This window comes from Oreochromis aureus, linkage group 2 (genome assembly GCF_013358895.1).
Source record: "Oreochromis aureus strain Israel breed Guangdong linkage group 2, ZZ_aureus, whole genome shotgun sequence".
In the NCBI taxonomy this organism is placed as follows: Eukaryota; Metazoa; Chordata; class Actinopteri; order Cichliformes; family Cichlidae; genus Oreochromis; species Oreochromis aureus.
The window spans coordinates 7,260,968-7,278,646 of NC_052943.1; the positions used below are offsets into that span (position 1 = coordinate 7,260,968).

The following is a 17,679-nucleotide window of genomic DNA, read 5'->3' on the forward strand; positions in this document are numbered from 1 at the left end:
ACGCAGGACTGTAAGCTGTCATCTGTCAGGCGTGAGCGGTGTTTGTCTTTAACATAGTTCACGGTGGAGAACAGCTGCTGACATAATGTGGATCCGAAGATCCATAGTTGGCCTACCTGGGGTTGAAAGTCTCGATAAATGCATGGTGTTTCATGGGTACACCGGCTTCCGCGAGTGTGACGCTTATTTTGAGCCATGAAAAAAATAATAGAATATAATTTTATTTTTATATTTCAATATCACAATAATCTTCCAATTTAGAACTACGAGTTAAAAAGAACTAACATAAATAAAATACACTTCAGCTAAATACTTCTAATTTATTTTCCCAAACTAGGCGGAGCATGCAGTATAAGGACTAAAGAGCTGCATGCGGCTCCGGGCCGCATGGGTTGCCGACCCTGCCCTAGACAAACGCTACACAGTGCCGTCCCGCAACTATTTTTCTATTGTTGCACTACCTGCTCTATACACGCAGTGTCGAGCAACGGTGGAGACAGAATTTCAAGCAGTACAACATTTTGCGGCAACCACAAAATGTGAGGCATTTATTGTTTTTATTTTTATTTATTGTTTTTTATGTTCAGTTTCAACTGTTACGAAGTTGATGTGCAGTTAATAAGTGCAATAAATATTTATATTGGAAAAGAAAATCGTGAGAGAATCGTGATCTCAATTCTAGGCAAAAAAATCGTGATTCTCATTTTATGCAAAATCGTGCAGCCCTAGTGCACAGCATTGTGCAGATATGGGCAAATGTTGGGAAAACAAATGTAGACTTACTGGTTGATTGTATTTGACACAGGCTTAAGTTAAATATGCAATCTGACTTGGAAGGCATTTTGCCTGAAGTGCACAACAACTGGAATATTAATGCGAGCAAGGGGGAAGTTGACATGCAGCACGTATTTTGGCCCTGTGCAAGTACATGACAGGAATTACCAATCAAAGGTATTCTTTAAAGCAATCCACCAACACTCACCTGGTGAAGTCTGTCATCTCCATCATGATCATGCACATCTGCTTGGCCAACACAATGATGTCATTGCCACTGTCGTCCCACTTGGATACCTCTGCATCCAGCTTGCTCTTCTCTTCCTGGAAGCTGGCCACCTGTTCAGCAATCTTTGCCTTGTCCTCTTGGGGCAACTGAGCCATGATAGCCTGAAGGAGGATTTATGAAAAGCATGGATGGTTAGCAAACTAGACCTCAACATACTGTTGCTGATACCATGAACATAAGTTTAGCGGCCAAAATCAATGAGTGAGGGTTGTTTGAAACCATGCCTGAGAATACCAAGGCAACAGGATGTCCTACACAACTGTGTGACCCTTTATTTAGAATTTAAACACATGCATAATTGATCCCTATTTGGTGTGTAACTTGCTTTTCAGCAATGTGTCTGAATAATGGTTGCATGAAGTATCCTCTGTATAAATAAGAAAATAATATTGTTCTCTCTTCCCCAAAATTCAAAGCTGGGTTCAAAATTATGCTCAGAGCGACTGAGTCATATGTAACATATCTTGGAAAAATAAGAACTCACCACCTCTGGCCACTGAAGACCAGTATAAGGGGAGTTATTTACAACTACTTTATTCATGTTAAGATGTATTTATCACCATATTTATCCATCCTTTTGGACTGGAGAGTTAAAGGGCAGCTTCCAAAAAAGGCAATCAGACATCAGCCATTCAGTGAATGAGCCTGTCAGGCCAAAGTAGGCAGACACTTAAGAGCAGGAAATCCAATATCATCGCACAAGTGTTCATTCTATTGCTGATAAATGGGACCCTCTCTCTAGAGGCACATAAGCTTCAAAAGAGCTGTTTATGCAGTGCATAGATGGAAAGACTGTACCTAAGAAAATAGATAATCTTTGGCGATTTAAAAACAACAAAAAAGAAAAACACTTGAAATGTACTGATGGATCACTGTGCCATGAGGGATTTTAGAGATTAAGACATGTACAATCTCTCTATATTCTTAAAATATAAAGTTACAAGCAAGTTTAACCTTAAAATTAATAGATTTGGTGTGTAGTACAAATACTGTAGACCTGTAGTTCTGTCCTATCCAAGTGAATGTTGTATTGAAGTAATCTCATGACAAAAGAACACACAAAGCTGGTGTCCAGGGGCACAAAAGATTGGATTCGCAGTGTGTTACACCATGCAGGGAAAGAAACAAAATAACTAGCTGCTCAGTCTTTTTAGGTAGCTCACAGAGCGCAGACTGCTCAGTCAACAAAAATTCACTGGTTCCGTCTGTGACATGGTATTTAAGAGCCAGATGGCATGGATGACTGTAGGAAAGCAAACTGGAGGACGTAATTCACACGATGTCAGTAGTTTAAAGTTGACTTATTATCCTCATTTCTACTTCCATATTTTTGGGTTTTTACATTGTACTGTAGCCAAGTAAGCAGACTTAAAAATGGAAAATTTCTCCAATTCATCTGCATACATGTGTTGCTGTTGAGCTTTACATTTGTCTGCTTTTATCATATTTCCAATCTATGCTTAAAGGTGAGTGCAGAATATCTCTGTTGCCATGAATACTGTTAAAAAGGTCATTTGCAGTGAAAATCCTCTATTTTTAAAACAGTAAAAATGAGTGAGCAAAAGATTATTCTGGAGTCACCAAGTGTCTTCGGGTAATCTAATATAGCTTATAAACAGCTTTACGTGTGCACAAGAGCTTGCATGACTCAGAATAAAAAAACCTGCTTGCCTACTTTGCAAATATGATGCTTTTCTTCAATAACATTTTAATGACAAATTAATGGGGCCAAATATTAAGAAAAATATTTTAAAGATGCCAGTTTCCTTAAAACTTGTGTAAAGTTTTGATCCTCCAGCATTGCTCTGTATCGATAGAACAGCTCATCTTTTAGCATTAGCCAAAAAGTGTCATACTCATCTATATCTATCCATCCTTGGAAAAACAGAGAAAGTAAGTAAAAGCATAACAGGTCCATTTTAAGTTGAATATAAGAGCTCTATATGGCTAAACTTTTTTTTCCCCATAACTTGAGCTATTGAGAAGACAAGCCATTTATGCATAACCCATCATCACCAAGTATGTGGGTGAAGAGTTTGAAAAATAAACAATGGCTGGGACAGCATTAATATTAGAACACTGTTACAAAAGACTAAATATTTCTCCAAATATAGAAAGACTAATGTATTGGTTCTACTTCTCTTATCTTCAAATTTCATTAGAGATATGAAATTGCTCTTCAAATAAACTATTCCAATTGATGTTATTGTACCAGTCAAGTGATATTTGTCTCTAGTGTATTATTAAACCTACCATATAAAAAAAAATTGTCAAAGAGTTGGATGACAATATTCAACTGCGTTACTGAAACATGCACAATCTAAAGCTAATATTTAACCATGTAAAAATACAGTTAAGCTGCACACTGAAGCAACCCATTTTCTCATGGGAAAATACATTTTTGAGATGTGTTTCTCTCTGGGATATTTCAATTTGATGACCCTTCGTTGTAGAGGAAGGGGAGTAAATACAGAATCAGAACCTGTGAACAACATACCCGTGCAGTTTGGCCACCAATAAGCTGGTCATCCTCTGTCTGCACGCTGGTCTTGCTGCGAACATCAAAGTCGTCAGTCTCAAAGTCAGAGTCATCCAATTCATCTGGAGTCTGTAACAGGACAACAAAGCATGAGAAGATGTCAAAAGAAAGAAACAGCCAAAAAAAAAAAAAAAAAAAAAAAAGTCCAGGAGGAAGGGAAAAAAGAAAAATGGGAGATGAATTGGAATAAGGTAAGAAAAAGCTGTTTGTACATAAGTGGGGAACATAAAATAATATTGGCATACTACAGCATTGTGAACACTATTAAATAACAAACCTGCTTACTATCTATGAGGAATGCCTTAGTGCTGCCAGACAGGGCAGCATGAGATAAATGTCTACCCTCTCCACAGCATGGTAGAGAAACTGTAAACTCCAAATGAATTTGTAAATCAAGTGTAATGTGCTGCCTGTGCATCTTGAGAGGGAAAATGAAGGTATGAGCTGGTACGAAACATATTGGGAGCAAAACACTTTAGAGGCCCATCTGTCGCTATCTGTAGAAAGGCGAGTGAGGCATGAATTGTGTTTTTCCAGAATTTTGCCACTTCATCTCAGATCCTTTACCTCTTGCCCTGAATGCAAAACAAGCCATGGGGAACAATTTGCCATATATTAATATATAAAATGAACTTTATCTTTGCCGGTTATGCTTCAGGCAAGATACAATATTAAGTGATAGGCAAAAGTTAGTTGATATGTAGGAACAGGGGAGATGATGTGGACAGATAAAGGGACATTAGGATGCAGACGCCCTGGCTTGTGCTTATCCGGCTGTCTCACTACCTTCTTTCTGTAATGAAAAAATAGTTGAAAGTCTCTGAACAACCTTACTCTGCTTTAGGGAATGTAGAGATGCTCTTGTTCTTAAGGGAATATGGGTATGGTTTCAGATACAAAAGCTGTAGTGACTCATCGGCATCGCTTTCAACCCAGACAATGCTGTTCAGTGGGGCAGAGATATCACCTGCTGCGGCCTGTGCAACAGATAACCTGTGAACGTGGGAGGCTCAGAAATCATAGCTCATGGTGGGCACCCAGTGGGAAACTACTGTGAGAAGTGACAACAATAGCCTGCAGTCTAAAAAAAGACAACATATTGAAAACCTGCTGTCAAGGTAAATGAAGTTAAAACCCACTTTTTCCCCATTGTGGGAAAATATGTTAATCAGGTTTTTAGGTGATAATTCTCTGTATTTCTACTGTGTCTGAAAGCTGCAATTATCCATGTCACCTGTAATGCCTTCATGACGCATGCATGTGCAGATGATATCCGAAATGCAATAATTACAAGTGAACAGGGCAAGAGGTGAAATTATAGCATTATGACAGAGCTGGAAAACAGACATAGCCTTATCTAGAATTTTTTTTTCTCCTGTCGTAAATATGAATAAGACAGTTCAACACCGAAATCCCCCCAGTGTTATTCTTTTTGTGACATTCTGCTCATAGCCTCTGTGGGTCGAGACAATTTTTTCTTCTTTTAGGACAGAGGCAGCAAAAATCACCTTGGGCTGTGATGCACCGCACAAATCATACGGTAACAGCTGCCCTCTGTATCTAACTGTCAGTGGCTCGCTGACTTCGAGACCGTTTCATGTCTAGGAGGCATATTCTCTGATGTCATTGGAGGTTGGGAGAGGGGTCTGTCCGCCTGTCAAATATTCAAGGGACATCTAACAGACTGTCTGTGCACTACTTATAGAGGTTAAAGATGAGTCTATCTTAAGCAGCCCCAACCACACGCTTGTCTGTTTTGATTTAAGACTAGGGCCTTGCATGTTGGGATTTTTAGAAAGAAAGCAAGAGGGTGGGTTTGTACATGTGAGTGGACATGCCCTCAAGAGAAGCTGTCTCGTGGACATTTCAGCGCAGCTGTTAGGAGGATATCATATTTCTTTGGACTCAGAATTGAACATGCCCAGTTTCACATACAAAAACCCTTGAATGACAGTTTAGCCTGCAATTGAATCAGTCTAGATCAATGCTTTTGATATGCCTTTAATCTCATTATAACAAACAGTAATTAAGACTAAGATTAAAGAGTCTGCTGTGTAGATGCTGCTGGAAATAACATAAATGCAGAGCTAACACTAATCCATTTTTTTCTTTGCCTTCTCTAGAAAGTGGTGGGTGAAGGTTCAATCTCATCAGTCTCTCCAGCTGGCACTTAAAGGCAGAATGAAGCTAACAGATACATTATGAGCAAAGCTGCTTAATAAGTCCTGTTAACAGTCACACGTGCCAAATTACACCTGCCCACAAATCTACCAGGTAGTGTTCAGCCCAAACCATAAGCCCAATTTTCACAGCTGGATCTGAAACAAAAAGGGTAAGAAGAGCGGAGCTAGGGCAGATGGAAATTGATGAAAATATAGTTCTTCGGCTTGCAATTCAATTAAAGAAAGCCAATTAAACCCTCCATCTTAAATCATTCACTTATTATAATGCAAATGCAGCATAATTTTCCTCTTTTCATTTGTTGTTTTTTCGGGGTTGAGCAGGATTATTAATAAGAGTTAAGGACCACTGTCAAAACAAAATGTGCTGTCAAGGCTAGTGTTTTTGATTTAACAAAAAAAAAAGTGTTGAAAATAATAGAAGACAGCAAACAGCACTTTGTATCTTAGTGTGGTAAATACATAATTTGGTACTGTTAAACATGACAAGTGGTTTAAAGAGATTTGCTTCTTACTGAGAAATCAAATTTGGCAGTTTCAGGTATTTTAGCTACAGGGGGTAATATGCTGAAAGACAAAAAATTCCCCCAGAATCTGATTTCCTACAGTCTGTGTGGATTTCCTCCCCCCCCTTCACTTTTCTTTATTTTAAAGGAAATATGGATTGAGTCCATTTGTGATTGAATGCCGAAACTGTTCTGAGTGATCCTATGATAAAATGTTTTACGCTGATGGAAATGTTTTCTTCATCCACGGGACACAATGACTTACTACTGTCCAAATTGTGGCTTGACTCAAGTAAAAGGCATTATGCCACAAACAACTAAGCCCATTGTTACACTAAATTGCAAGTCTGGTCAATTAGGTTGGCCACTGCCTGAGACAAGTTAATCATAGGTTCCCAAGACTGCATGTGTACAGGTTCTCACAATTATAGATAAAAAGCTAATCTGGATATTACTACTCATATGGCAACAATAGAGCAACTCTAACAATATGACTTCTGTTCAAAAGCTGTTAAAAACCACATCAAAAATCATCCATCAGAATTCCCACTGTAGCAATTTGAAAGAGAAAAATAGATGACAATATGAAGCCTTACTTTGCATTAGAAATAATAAATTAGATTTTTTTTAAAAAGAAAAAAAAAGAAAAAAAAAGAAGAAGAAACAGGCAAACAAAAACAAAACTGTGCAACTTACTCTGATCATGAGGACAGCCTTACGGATGTCACGAATGCCATCATACACCAGGCGGGACGCATCAATGAATTCGTTCTCATCCACAGGCTGTGAGGGGTTTGCACTCAAGGCTTCCACTGCAGACTCCACTTGTTCTGTAAACCGTGGCATGACTACAGGAAGCAGAGATGAAGTTGATCAGTTCCTTTATCAATGCTGATGTGGCTTTTGCTGACAGCTGTATGTTGTAATATAAAGCCTATTTATAAGTTTAAACTGCCTTTCCCAAATAGAATTAGATGCCAAGGCTTTAAAAGGACGACAGCACAACTCATCCCAAGCTTCAGCATCTATAGCATTCCTGGCCCTTGATTTTGTTAGCTTATCCATTCTAAGATCAGACAGTGATACATTTTAGTTGGGTAGTTTTTACCATGAGTGATTCTATAGGGAAAAGACCAAACCCTCCATTAAAATCCTTCAATTTGACAGCTGTATGTTGTAATAATTGTGTTGGCAGTGTAAACTGTACACAACTCACTAACATGTAAGCCTCATTTCTACCATTTCAGTACTGTCAGAATCAAATAATAAAGCAGCTGTATTGATGCTGAAAACCTCTGTAGGTCTTTTTTCCTACAGTGAAAACTGATCAGATAGAGTTCCATAAGCAGAACTGACAATGTTGTTAGATACATTTCTGTAAATATTTATCCTTATATCCGAGTAATTTACCTTGGACCTATTTTTCATTTTACATCCATCACATTTCTCTCAGTGTAACTTGGTTTATAAAGCTACTTGACACATACTGTTAGTCTAGTAAGGAAATCACATTAATCGACTTATCAGTATCAATCGCCCCACTGATAATATTGAACAATAGTTCTGATCTGCTGTTAAAGTAAAATTAAATGCAAACAAAGATAGTGGTGTCAGAATTCATAATTACAAAGTGTTATATTAAACCTAATGAAATTTGCACTGGTGGTCTACTCACTGCCTTAAATGAATGCACATGGACGCTAAGACAGTTTTTTGAAAGCATCAATTGGAGTTTTTTCTTCCATGTATTTTGCCCTCCTGACAACTTGATAAATGGTCTGGAGGACTCACCAGGACATATGCATAGATATCATTTAAAGCTCTGCATTAAGAGAGTTGCATTTAGCTGCAACTTCATGAGAACAGCATGGGTGTCAAGATGCAAATGTTGAGGGAGGGTTGAGGCAGGATTAAAAAGCGGATTTGGTTTTGTGCTTACAACCTCCAGGCTTTTTCAGTCACAGTGATTACTCTCCTTAAACTATCACAATTGATTCTTTCAAATAAGTTCCCATTTAAAAAAAAAAAAAAAAGGTGGGGGCGGGGGTGTTAATAAATAAATGTATTGTTAGTGAATCCATAGATAATGAACTTTAAACATTTTTACTAACTGGAAGAAAACATTGTATAAATGCATCTCAATATTCAGACAAATTGAAAATAGAGGCTAATTAAGATTTTTTACCCTGGTGAATATTGTTTTTTCCCCCCTTTCTATTGCATTGCAAAATATTTTTTGGAATTTGTCCTTTGCAGGTAAAAAAAAAAAAAAAAAAAAAACTTCACACATATTAAACTGTAATATAACAGCACAGGTGGAAGGAACCCTAATATGACTCAGTCTTTGAACCTACGACAGATTGATTAAGTCATAATTTGGATTAAAACTGAATACTACTGAAGGGTTAACAGTGACCGTCATTACTGACTAGTAATGCAAGTTGTGTGAGAGACCATATCGCACTATGCACCATACCGAATTGTGGAAGAGCTCAAAATGTCTCAGGTTTCATTCAACAGAAAATTGCATTTCACAAGCCAATTCGAGATTTATACAAGTTGCTTTTTAAAATGCCACCAGCACTCAAACACTCAAAAACATCCAAAGCGAAGACAAATCAAATAAAGGACAGACTTCTGAGAAACAACTTAGTAGGCAGATACTAGTGTGGTTTTAGAACCAGGCAATGTACCAAAGATAAAGTGGATGGAGCAGGGTCTCTCCGCCTTTTGATAAAATAAATTAAAATAAATTCTTTATACATGTGTATGACTACTAATTTGTACACAAATACTCCAACAGTGCAGTGCCCCATATTACAGACAACCTGTCTAAACATGCATACCTCTGGTTCTAATTGTTTGTAAAAAGTGCTGCGTTTGTACTGTACTAGTACTACCACCACCACCACTTATAATAAATATATAAGCATAACCAAAATAAGCTCATTCTGGAAAGCAACTAAAGCTATTCTCAAAATAAAAATAAAATCTTAGGAAAAAACAAATAAAGTTGTGATCCACAGATTCTACTAGTCTGCAAGAGCTAAACTGGTGGACCTTTGTATTATTTTAAAGCCCTTTTGTAGTTAATCTTTTTATACTCTTGTCAACTGTTTTTACACAACAACAAGGCGGACATCAAAGAAAGACTATCGCGCTCATGCCATTATGGCCCCTAGTGTGTCAGTCCATGTAAGCAGATCATAAATATATAAGGGGTAACCACAGAATGTATATAAAATATGGACACAGCCACCATGACGCCATCCATTATCAATTCCCTGATGGACCCACTGCCTTCTCGTTTTACTTGGAGTAACCTACATCAGCAAGTGTTACCGTGTCTACCCTTTCAGTCTTTTTGTATAAATTTATTTGGTAGGAAACTTGTTTCTGTGGTACCTGTATTAGTAAGGAGCTTGGTGGCCTCCAAAACCTTCTCTGTGTAGACTCCAGGTTCATAATTGTCCATCTCTGAAGTAACCACATGGACAACTCTGGCAGCACGGCCTCGAATAGCCCCAGCGGTACGATCCAAACCATCAACATCTTTCTCTTGCAGAGCGATGACACACTTATTCACATCCTCCAGGATGTGGTTCTCTGGGGACATAAAGCAATGTGAAATTATTAGTGTACACATTTTTATTAGTTCAATATGATGCTAAAAGGATACAGCCAGCCTGCCCGGATGAATGTTAAACCTCAAACACTATATATACACTTTAAAAAAAAAAAAAAAAAAAAAAAAAAAAAAGACTACAGTACAATATGACACATAATGTGACATAAGTCTAAAAAAATAATTAGAAAGTCCTCATTCCTGTGTTAGTCCTGAAATTAAAAGCCACTGGGAAACTCAAGCACATAATATGCATTTGTGGGCGTTTGTTGGAGGGTATGGTTTGAAAACCAATTCTTAGAATACCTATTAACGAGTCGCCTATAAAATGCAAATGTCCACTGTGAAAATTACAGTCTGTCCTTGGCTGGAGGTCAGAGAAGCCACTCTGCTTAATGCTTAATGAGGACTCTAAACCATTTGTGTGCTTCAACATACATGACAGGATGTCAAATAGAGATGTAGTTCTGCTCATGCTTCTGGGTTTTTCTCTATAGCGCATAATGATACCTTGGAGAGTGAACCAATGCTTGTTGTTGGACACTTTGCAAAGGGAGAATTAAGATGGCTTATGCATCTTACATACATATGTTATATTTTAAATAAAATATCTTAACAGTAGTTAGCACCGCACTACAATCTCAATCACCCCGTTTTGTGGATAGTGGTGACAAATATGGTCTTTTACATTTAAACATTTTGCCAAGGCCACATCAGATATATATATATATCTGAGAAGTGTACAGCATGACTGCGACTCACAAGGAAACACTACTACCACAGACCTTATAAAAAGGTTTTCCCTCCGTTATGCACTGCATTTAGTCTATAAGCATCACGAATAATAAAATCCAGACCATTACAACCATTTGGAAAAACTTCTTTTGTTCCCTCATGGCTATGACATGCACATGAACAAGACTTACCAGACACAGAAAGGAAGTCATCAATGGAGGTTATGTCATCGACAGCATCAGTGAGGACGCGAACCTGCTTCTCCCACTGCTCCTTGAACAAATCCATATTGTCCTGGGCCACCTTACTGTTGGGCTTGGCAGCGAGGGCTAACGCTGCATTAATCACCTGTAATCACCCAATTACAACCATTAAAGCTCAATTACAACATAGCCTTGAGCCACCACATTAGCATAGGTTGATTGCACGAAGACCCCATTCCCCTACCTCAATGTTAGGATTGAATTAGGAAGAAAATTAATTTCTAGAGGTGCTTACAGGGAGTGTTTTTAGATACTGACTAGGGCAAAAATAAGGGATTGTTTGTTTTGGACTAAGAAACATCTGTGGATATCATAGCTCAGGATGAATGGGACTCATTAGATTAGCTTAGAAAGAGCGTTAGCAGCGGTGTGTGGAAAAAATGGACTCAATGGTCAAAAGATTGACAAGCAAAACAAACTTGTTATTTGCACACACACACAAAAAAAAGGGATGTTAGAGACGTAAACATAGTGGAAAGAAAGCCGGGATTTCAACTGTTGTCCGCTGAAGACCGTATGTGCTTGCAATTAAATTTATTGACTTTTGGATGTGCTCCAAGACCAATCACTGAGCTGGGTGACAGCTGGGGGCAAACATACCTGGGGGCAAAGACTTTCCAGTTGAGATGCAGCCATACGGACCAGCTTTACCCCTTCCTCATTGTTGGAAATGGAGCATGCCAGATTTGCCACCTACAATGAACAAAAAACAAAATAATTGTTAACCAAAGGCAAGAAATCTCACAAAACAAACAAACAAAAAAAACAAAAAAAACCAAAAAAACATGTGTGATTACCCTGCTTCAATAAAAAAAAAAAAAAAAAAAAAAAAAAAGAAAGAAAAAAACCTGCCACTGTTGTGTCCATTGATTCTTGATAATTATTTAAGGTGTGTGAGGTCACTAAAACTACTCATATGCAAACTAGTATAAATGCTCGTTTGTTTTCGGTACAAAGCTTTGTATCACACTTGGCTGAGGTGCTGGAGCTATAAATTATTCAAATAAAAAGGAAAGGAAGAAAACCACAGTCAAAACCAAATTGTTCATATTCAGGGGTGGTCTTTTTTTGTTTAGTTTAGTTTTGTTTGTAACCCTCAATCAATATGACATTTGTTAAGACAATTTCAGTTTCTTTTAATATACTTTCAGCACATTTTCACAGCAAGTAACAAAACCGATAGCTGTGATAAATATTGATATTTGTGATAAGCTATAATCATAATATGAAAATTTTAAACACATTGTTAGTGTCTGTCTTTGCATTGCTTGAAATGGTTCATCTAACTCACAGGAACCAATAGGTGCAGTGTTGGCTCAAACAGAGTGGGTGTTAGCAACCCAAATCATTTATCCATTTTGTTACCATTCCTCTCACCGCAAATCTCAGATGCTGCAAGCCTGTTCTGAATAAAGGCAGCACTTTGAAGGGGGAACTGCACTAATTTTGAGAAAAAACAGAAACAAACGCCATACATACTGTAGATACATAATTAAACTTGGATAAGTTCATTATGGTAGCCTGGTTTAGGGATTCTTCCGTCAGAAATGGAGCAGCTCTGCAATACAACTAATCCCTGTGGAATACAAACCCACTGCTGTGGATTAATTTATAAAGCTGCTAAAAATGATACAATATGATGACACAGAGGGAGAAACCAGAAAAGTAGGAAGAAAAACAAAAGCCCAGCTGTTGGGAAAGTTCTGTATTCAATTCCCAGAATAAAAGTAAATTTCGCCAAATGGAAATCTAAATTGTAGCTGGTTAACTCAAGGATATCGTTATTCTCAGTGACTGAATCACAAGACTGCCAGATTGTCATTACGCTCCTGGAGAGGCAAATATTAATGACACTTTCAAAAAGTGAGCAGCAGAGTGAGAATGGGAGTGCTAAACTAAGCAAATCTTGTCTGCAGCTGCCAACATCAGTAATTTTTTCCTGTGTTGACTAAAATAAAGCTCTCCTACAATTATCTTTAAATAGTCTTGCATACTCAAGTTTTACATTAGACATCTACTCATAGCGACATAAATTTAGGTCAAAGGCTTTGAAGATTCCCATTTTGGTTGCCATATACTGGCAGCAATGCTGTAACAGAATGCCTGGGATGTGCGGAACTGTGCCAAAATGGGATTATCCAACAGACAGAAAATGTGCTGAAACAATCAATTACAAAGGACTAAACCAACTCATGACAGCAAAAGAGCAAGGACAAGGAGTCCAACAGCTCTGCTCTTATTTTTGTATTCCCACTCATCAATCTGTTAGAGTTCGGTCACTAATTTACTACCTTACTGACATCTGAGTCACAAAGCACAACAAAACTGTCAGCCAAGATGACACACTGGACTTTAAAACGTACATTAATAAGAGGTCTGATTGGATCTAAAGCAAGAGGTTGGAAAAGGAATGAAAAAAAGCTCAGCTTAGGCATTAGGCATACCTTTAATCAACTTCTATTCAAAAACAGGTTTGTGTGATGATATTCTTCTTCCTCTGGTACCATTAACAGATAGGAAAATAATACTTATTAGAAAAAACAAACAAAAACAAAAAACATCTTATTTGATGGGCTGGTGGTGGTGCATCACTGGCTGCCAAAGTGGTGCATTGAGGAGTAGAGCAGGGCGATATGACCAAAAATATTTATCACGATATATATTTGAAAATTTGCGATAACGATATAACTGACGATATAATTGACACTAGACAAAATACTTTACAACTCCACAACTTTATTAGTGCAAAAAAACCTATCAATGTATTTTCACTTAAACAAGCAGCTATTTTTTATTTGCATTAAAGTTATATAAAAATGTAACAGTGCAAATTCCTTGCTGACAGTTTAACCAAAAGGCATTTCCAGTGGAAATTGGCAGACATATCCTCAGCATAACCATGTATAATATCCACAAAACTTAAAAAGAGGTTATACACACACAATAAGGTAATATTATGTTGAAGCACAGTACGTATCACTCCGCGAGGCTCCCGCCTACGATAGCCGTAATACTCCGACAATCCATCAAGCGGTGCGGGTTCGTAGCTTAGCAAAGTCGTACTAAAACATTTGACAGATTTTCGAGCGCCGTGTACCACATAAAATCGTTTCGAGGTCAGTAAACAACCAGAATTCATACATAAGGCACACGGGATTATAAGGGACACTGTCGATTTTCAGAAAAATCAAAGGATTGATTTTAAGTGTGCCGTATTTTCCAAACAACACGGTAATAACGACGGCCCGCTAGCATGCGCTACCAAAAGTAGTGCTGTGTTGTGTATCTGACGGACGAAAGCTAAACCAGTTCCACACCACTGAAGTTGCAGCATTTTTACAAACCAATTCTGGTTCACCCGTTTCATTTAACGATCCACTTTCGCTCTTCTCATTCTGCGTCGCCGCCATGTGCGTATGTAAACATAGGCACGGCACTGCACATGCGCGTTTTACCCATATTCTATCGCGATATTTCATTTTCCTATCACTGCCCAAAATTACACCAGTATTACCGTGAACGGTATGATATGGCCCAGCCCTATTGAGGAGGCCCTTCCCAACCTTAAAATTTCTGAGCAATTTTGCTGATGAGAAGCACTTTTTTTCACTGCGTAGCTAAAGCACTGAAACATTGATATTAACATATCCTACATCGCTATTCAAACATACTGGAACCAGAGGGAGAACATTTAGTAATCCATGAGGACGAGTGAAGAGTGGTTACATGAAGAAAAACTGGAAAGACCTGTGTTTTTACTTGCACGATCTTTCACATAAGCTTTTAATGACGCCCCCTGTGAACCACTGGGAAAGGAGATGTGTCTGCATAGAGAGATGCCATTCCACTTGCAACACTGTACCATACCATTTAAAGTATCAGGGGAGCCCAGCTTTACAGTATATGCAAACAATTACCAAAGGGCACCTGTTTTCTTACCTTCCTGTCCCACAAAGCTATTCCTTAACAACACAACCCCTTGTTAAAGAAGTACTCTGTCATCAACAATATGTACAAACCCAACTCAAAGAAAGCTGAGACAATGTGCAAAATGTTAAAAAAAAGAAAAAAAAAAAAAAATTGCAATGATTTGCAAATCTCAAACCCATATTTTTCACAGTGAACATACCAAACATATGTTAAAGCTGAAACACTGGGGTTGCATTTATTTGTGAAGAATGACAATGCCAAATTATTTGAAATAACTATGGCCCTGTAACAGTTATCCCAATGAAGCAGTTGCACTAGGGACAGATAATCCAACAAACTATAACCTTATGCTAATATCATGGATAATATATTTACCATAAAATATCTTAATCACTGCAGTGGTTTAGTATCAATGCTATTGAGCCAAGTATACAACTACAGTGTGACCATCCATACATCAAGCTTAAAAAAAAACAAAGAAAAATTAAGTTATCCATTAGACCTGAACATCAATAAGGTATTCATACACCAAATCTTTTTAAAATGAAAGAGTGTACAACTGGTCATTCACATGTCGATGACATAATACCACTGACAGGTAAGGTTAAATACACTGAGTAACTCCATGCACTCATGGAAAAGCTGATTACAAGAGTTGTTTTACTGACATAAGGGAACACAATATTTAGCGATTGGTTTTAAAGTTATGGATAATGGGTGCAAGTTGTTTTTTTTTTTTTTTAAAAAAGAACAAAAAAAGCAAGCTTTAGGGCAATGCTTAGAAATCCTTAGGTGGGTTATACCAGTAAATTCACTTTCCACTGCTGATTATACCATCAGTAATGCACATCTCTGCATCTCAACCTGCTATGTAGCACATCTTTATGACTTATAGTGGCTTCAAACTCCAAAGCTTATATTTCAGAACAGAGTGCGCACTCAAAAACAAACAACTTATCTTAATGAGGTAAATAAGTAACCCTCTGCATAATGTGACAACCATCCCCTTGCCTGGATGAGAGCCTTACACAGCTTGGTGCATGCCAAATTGAATGCAGTTTTTTTTGTATTCCCCTCATTCTCTAAATATGGGTCAGTCATAATGTAGCTTTCATACAAATGTGTGTAATGTAATAGCCCATTTGCCTTACGGCAGACTACAATTGCGCAACCTGCGATGTCATACAAAACACAGCCAGAGACTGGTTGCTCTTTGCTATTCCTGCTACTGAGCAGAGGACATCCTGTAAATAAAGCATTTTTGTTCCATATGTTATAAAGAAACAAACACGTTTTAGCTTCTCTCGCTAGTCTTTCCAGCTCTATTGATTTGCATATATATTGTTTGGCAAAGGCTCTAATCTAGAGCAGCCCACAGCACAGTTCAATACCTACTTCCTACCATGCATTTGAAGGTAAATGTCAACCATTTTTATTTAAAGGTGAAAGCCAAGAGTTCCACTGTGAACCGCTTACTGTTCAGCCGATTGTATTGATGTTGGCTTACAGGAATAATTTTCCTGAGAAGTGAGATAATACTTGACTGTGTGCTTTTGCCAATCATATTAACCAGGGATGGGATACATAAAAAAATAATAATTAAAAAGGTTAATGTAAAAATGACAAAACACAGGGACAGACAATGTTGGCAGCTTCTAAAAGTACCCGGAGGGAACCCAAAAGAACTTGCAGCCAAATGGTGGAATGAAGAGTAAGGCATGCCACTTCTGTCGAGGCTGTTGCAAAAAATGATTTATAATTCCCAGGTCCTAGTTAGAGCTGGGCTGTTTATCAAATGAATGTCACCCACAGAGTTTATATCGATAAAGACTGATGTTGAATTATACTTCACACTCACCACGCAACCCCAAATTCACAGTAAACTCACAAATCCTCCTAGAAAATTGTGATAGAGAGAGCACACCAGAGCATCAATAAATTATCTCTCTAGGTTTGAAGGTATACATCAACTTAGGTTGTGAACGCTTGTGTTGCAGCAATTGATGTTTGTCGTTTTTTGGAAGGAACACACTAAAGGAAGTATGTGGAGGATAAACTGCTAGATTACATTGAGCATCTCCTAATGTAGATTTTGACATTTTAAAATGGGAATTCATGGCGACTGGCTGCATTTTAGAAAATGCTCAATCAGCAAGAAAGTAACTTCGCCCAGTGCTTAAAACTCTACCATAATGATGCCCATCAACCCAGTGCCAAGATGCTGTTCAGTGGCTTTACTACGTAACTAGCATTCCTAATTTATGTAAGACTAAAACATATTTTGCTGATAAATATTTCAGTACAATTAGACTGATGTAGGAGCTCAGTTCCACTGCAGATATGGAGACTTCATAAGTAAAATATTCTAGTTAAAGTCATGATAGCAACAATTACCACAACGAGCCCTAGCTTTAAATAGACAGTATTTGGAGTTTACATTCTTTAAACATCATTTGTACATTTTTTTATTTTGTGCTGCTGATAAGCAGTTTTTACAGATGCACCTTCTATTCTTAGATGGATATCATACAACGTGTATATTCAAATGAAAATGAAAACTGGAAGCAAAAATTACTAAAAGAAATTTCTCCATAAAGTTCATAACAAATTTAAACCAGAGCTACTTTAAAAAAATTTTAAATTTAAACCAAACTACACTTTTTTCCCCCTTGTGTTTCTAAGTGTTACAAGCACAAATAGTAACCATGCATTAGCAAGGTCTACCAATGTCATGCTCTAATGCCACATCTGACACTCAGGCCTTCAGGTGCTACTTAGGGGGCTGCTCCCCAGTGTTGTTGCCCACCCCCCCTTTCCTTCTGACGCTTCAATGGTTTC

General features: G+C 37.8%; 1 protein-coding gene across 2 annotated transcripts in view; it reads right to left on the bottom strand.

The window, feature by feature from the left end:
• The window catches only part of ctnna1 (catenin (cadherin-associated protein), alpha 1), a 72,971-nt gene that overhangs the window by 19,300 nt on the left and 35,992 nt on the right, over nucleotides 1-17,679 (bottom strand). For both annotated transcript variants that reach the window (XM_031745255.2, XM_031745256.2), the window contains exons 10-15: nucleotides 11,512-11,604; nucleotides 10,840-10,996; nucleotides 9,694-9,894; nucleotides 6,985-7,136; nucleotides 3,561-3,671; nucleotides 983-1,164 (exon numbers count right to left, since the gene is read on the bottom strand). In XM_031745255.2, coding sequence (XP_031601115.1) covers nucleotides 983-1,164; nucleotides 3,561-3,671; nucleotides 6,985-7,136; nucleotides 9,694-9,894; nucleotides 10,840-10,996; nucleotides 11,512-11,604 — 896 coding nt within the window. The remainder of the gene's footprint in view (nucleotides 1-982; nucleotides 1,165-3,560; nucleotides 3,672-6,984; nucleotides 7,137-9,693; nucleotides 9,895-10,839; nucleotides 10,997-11,511; nucleotides 11,605-17,679) is intronic.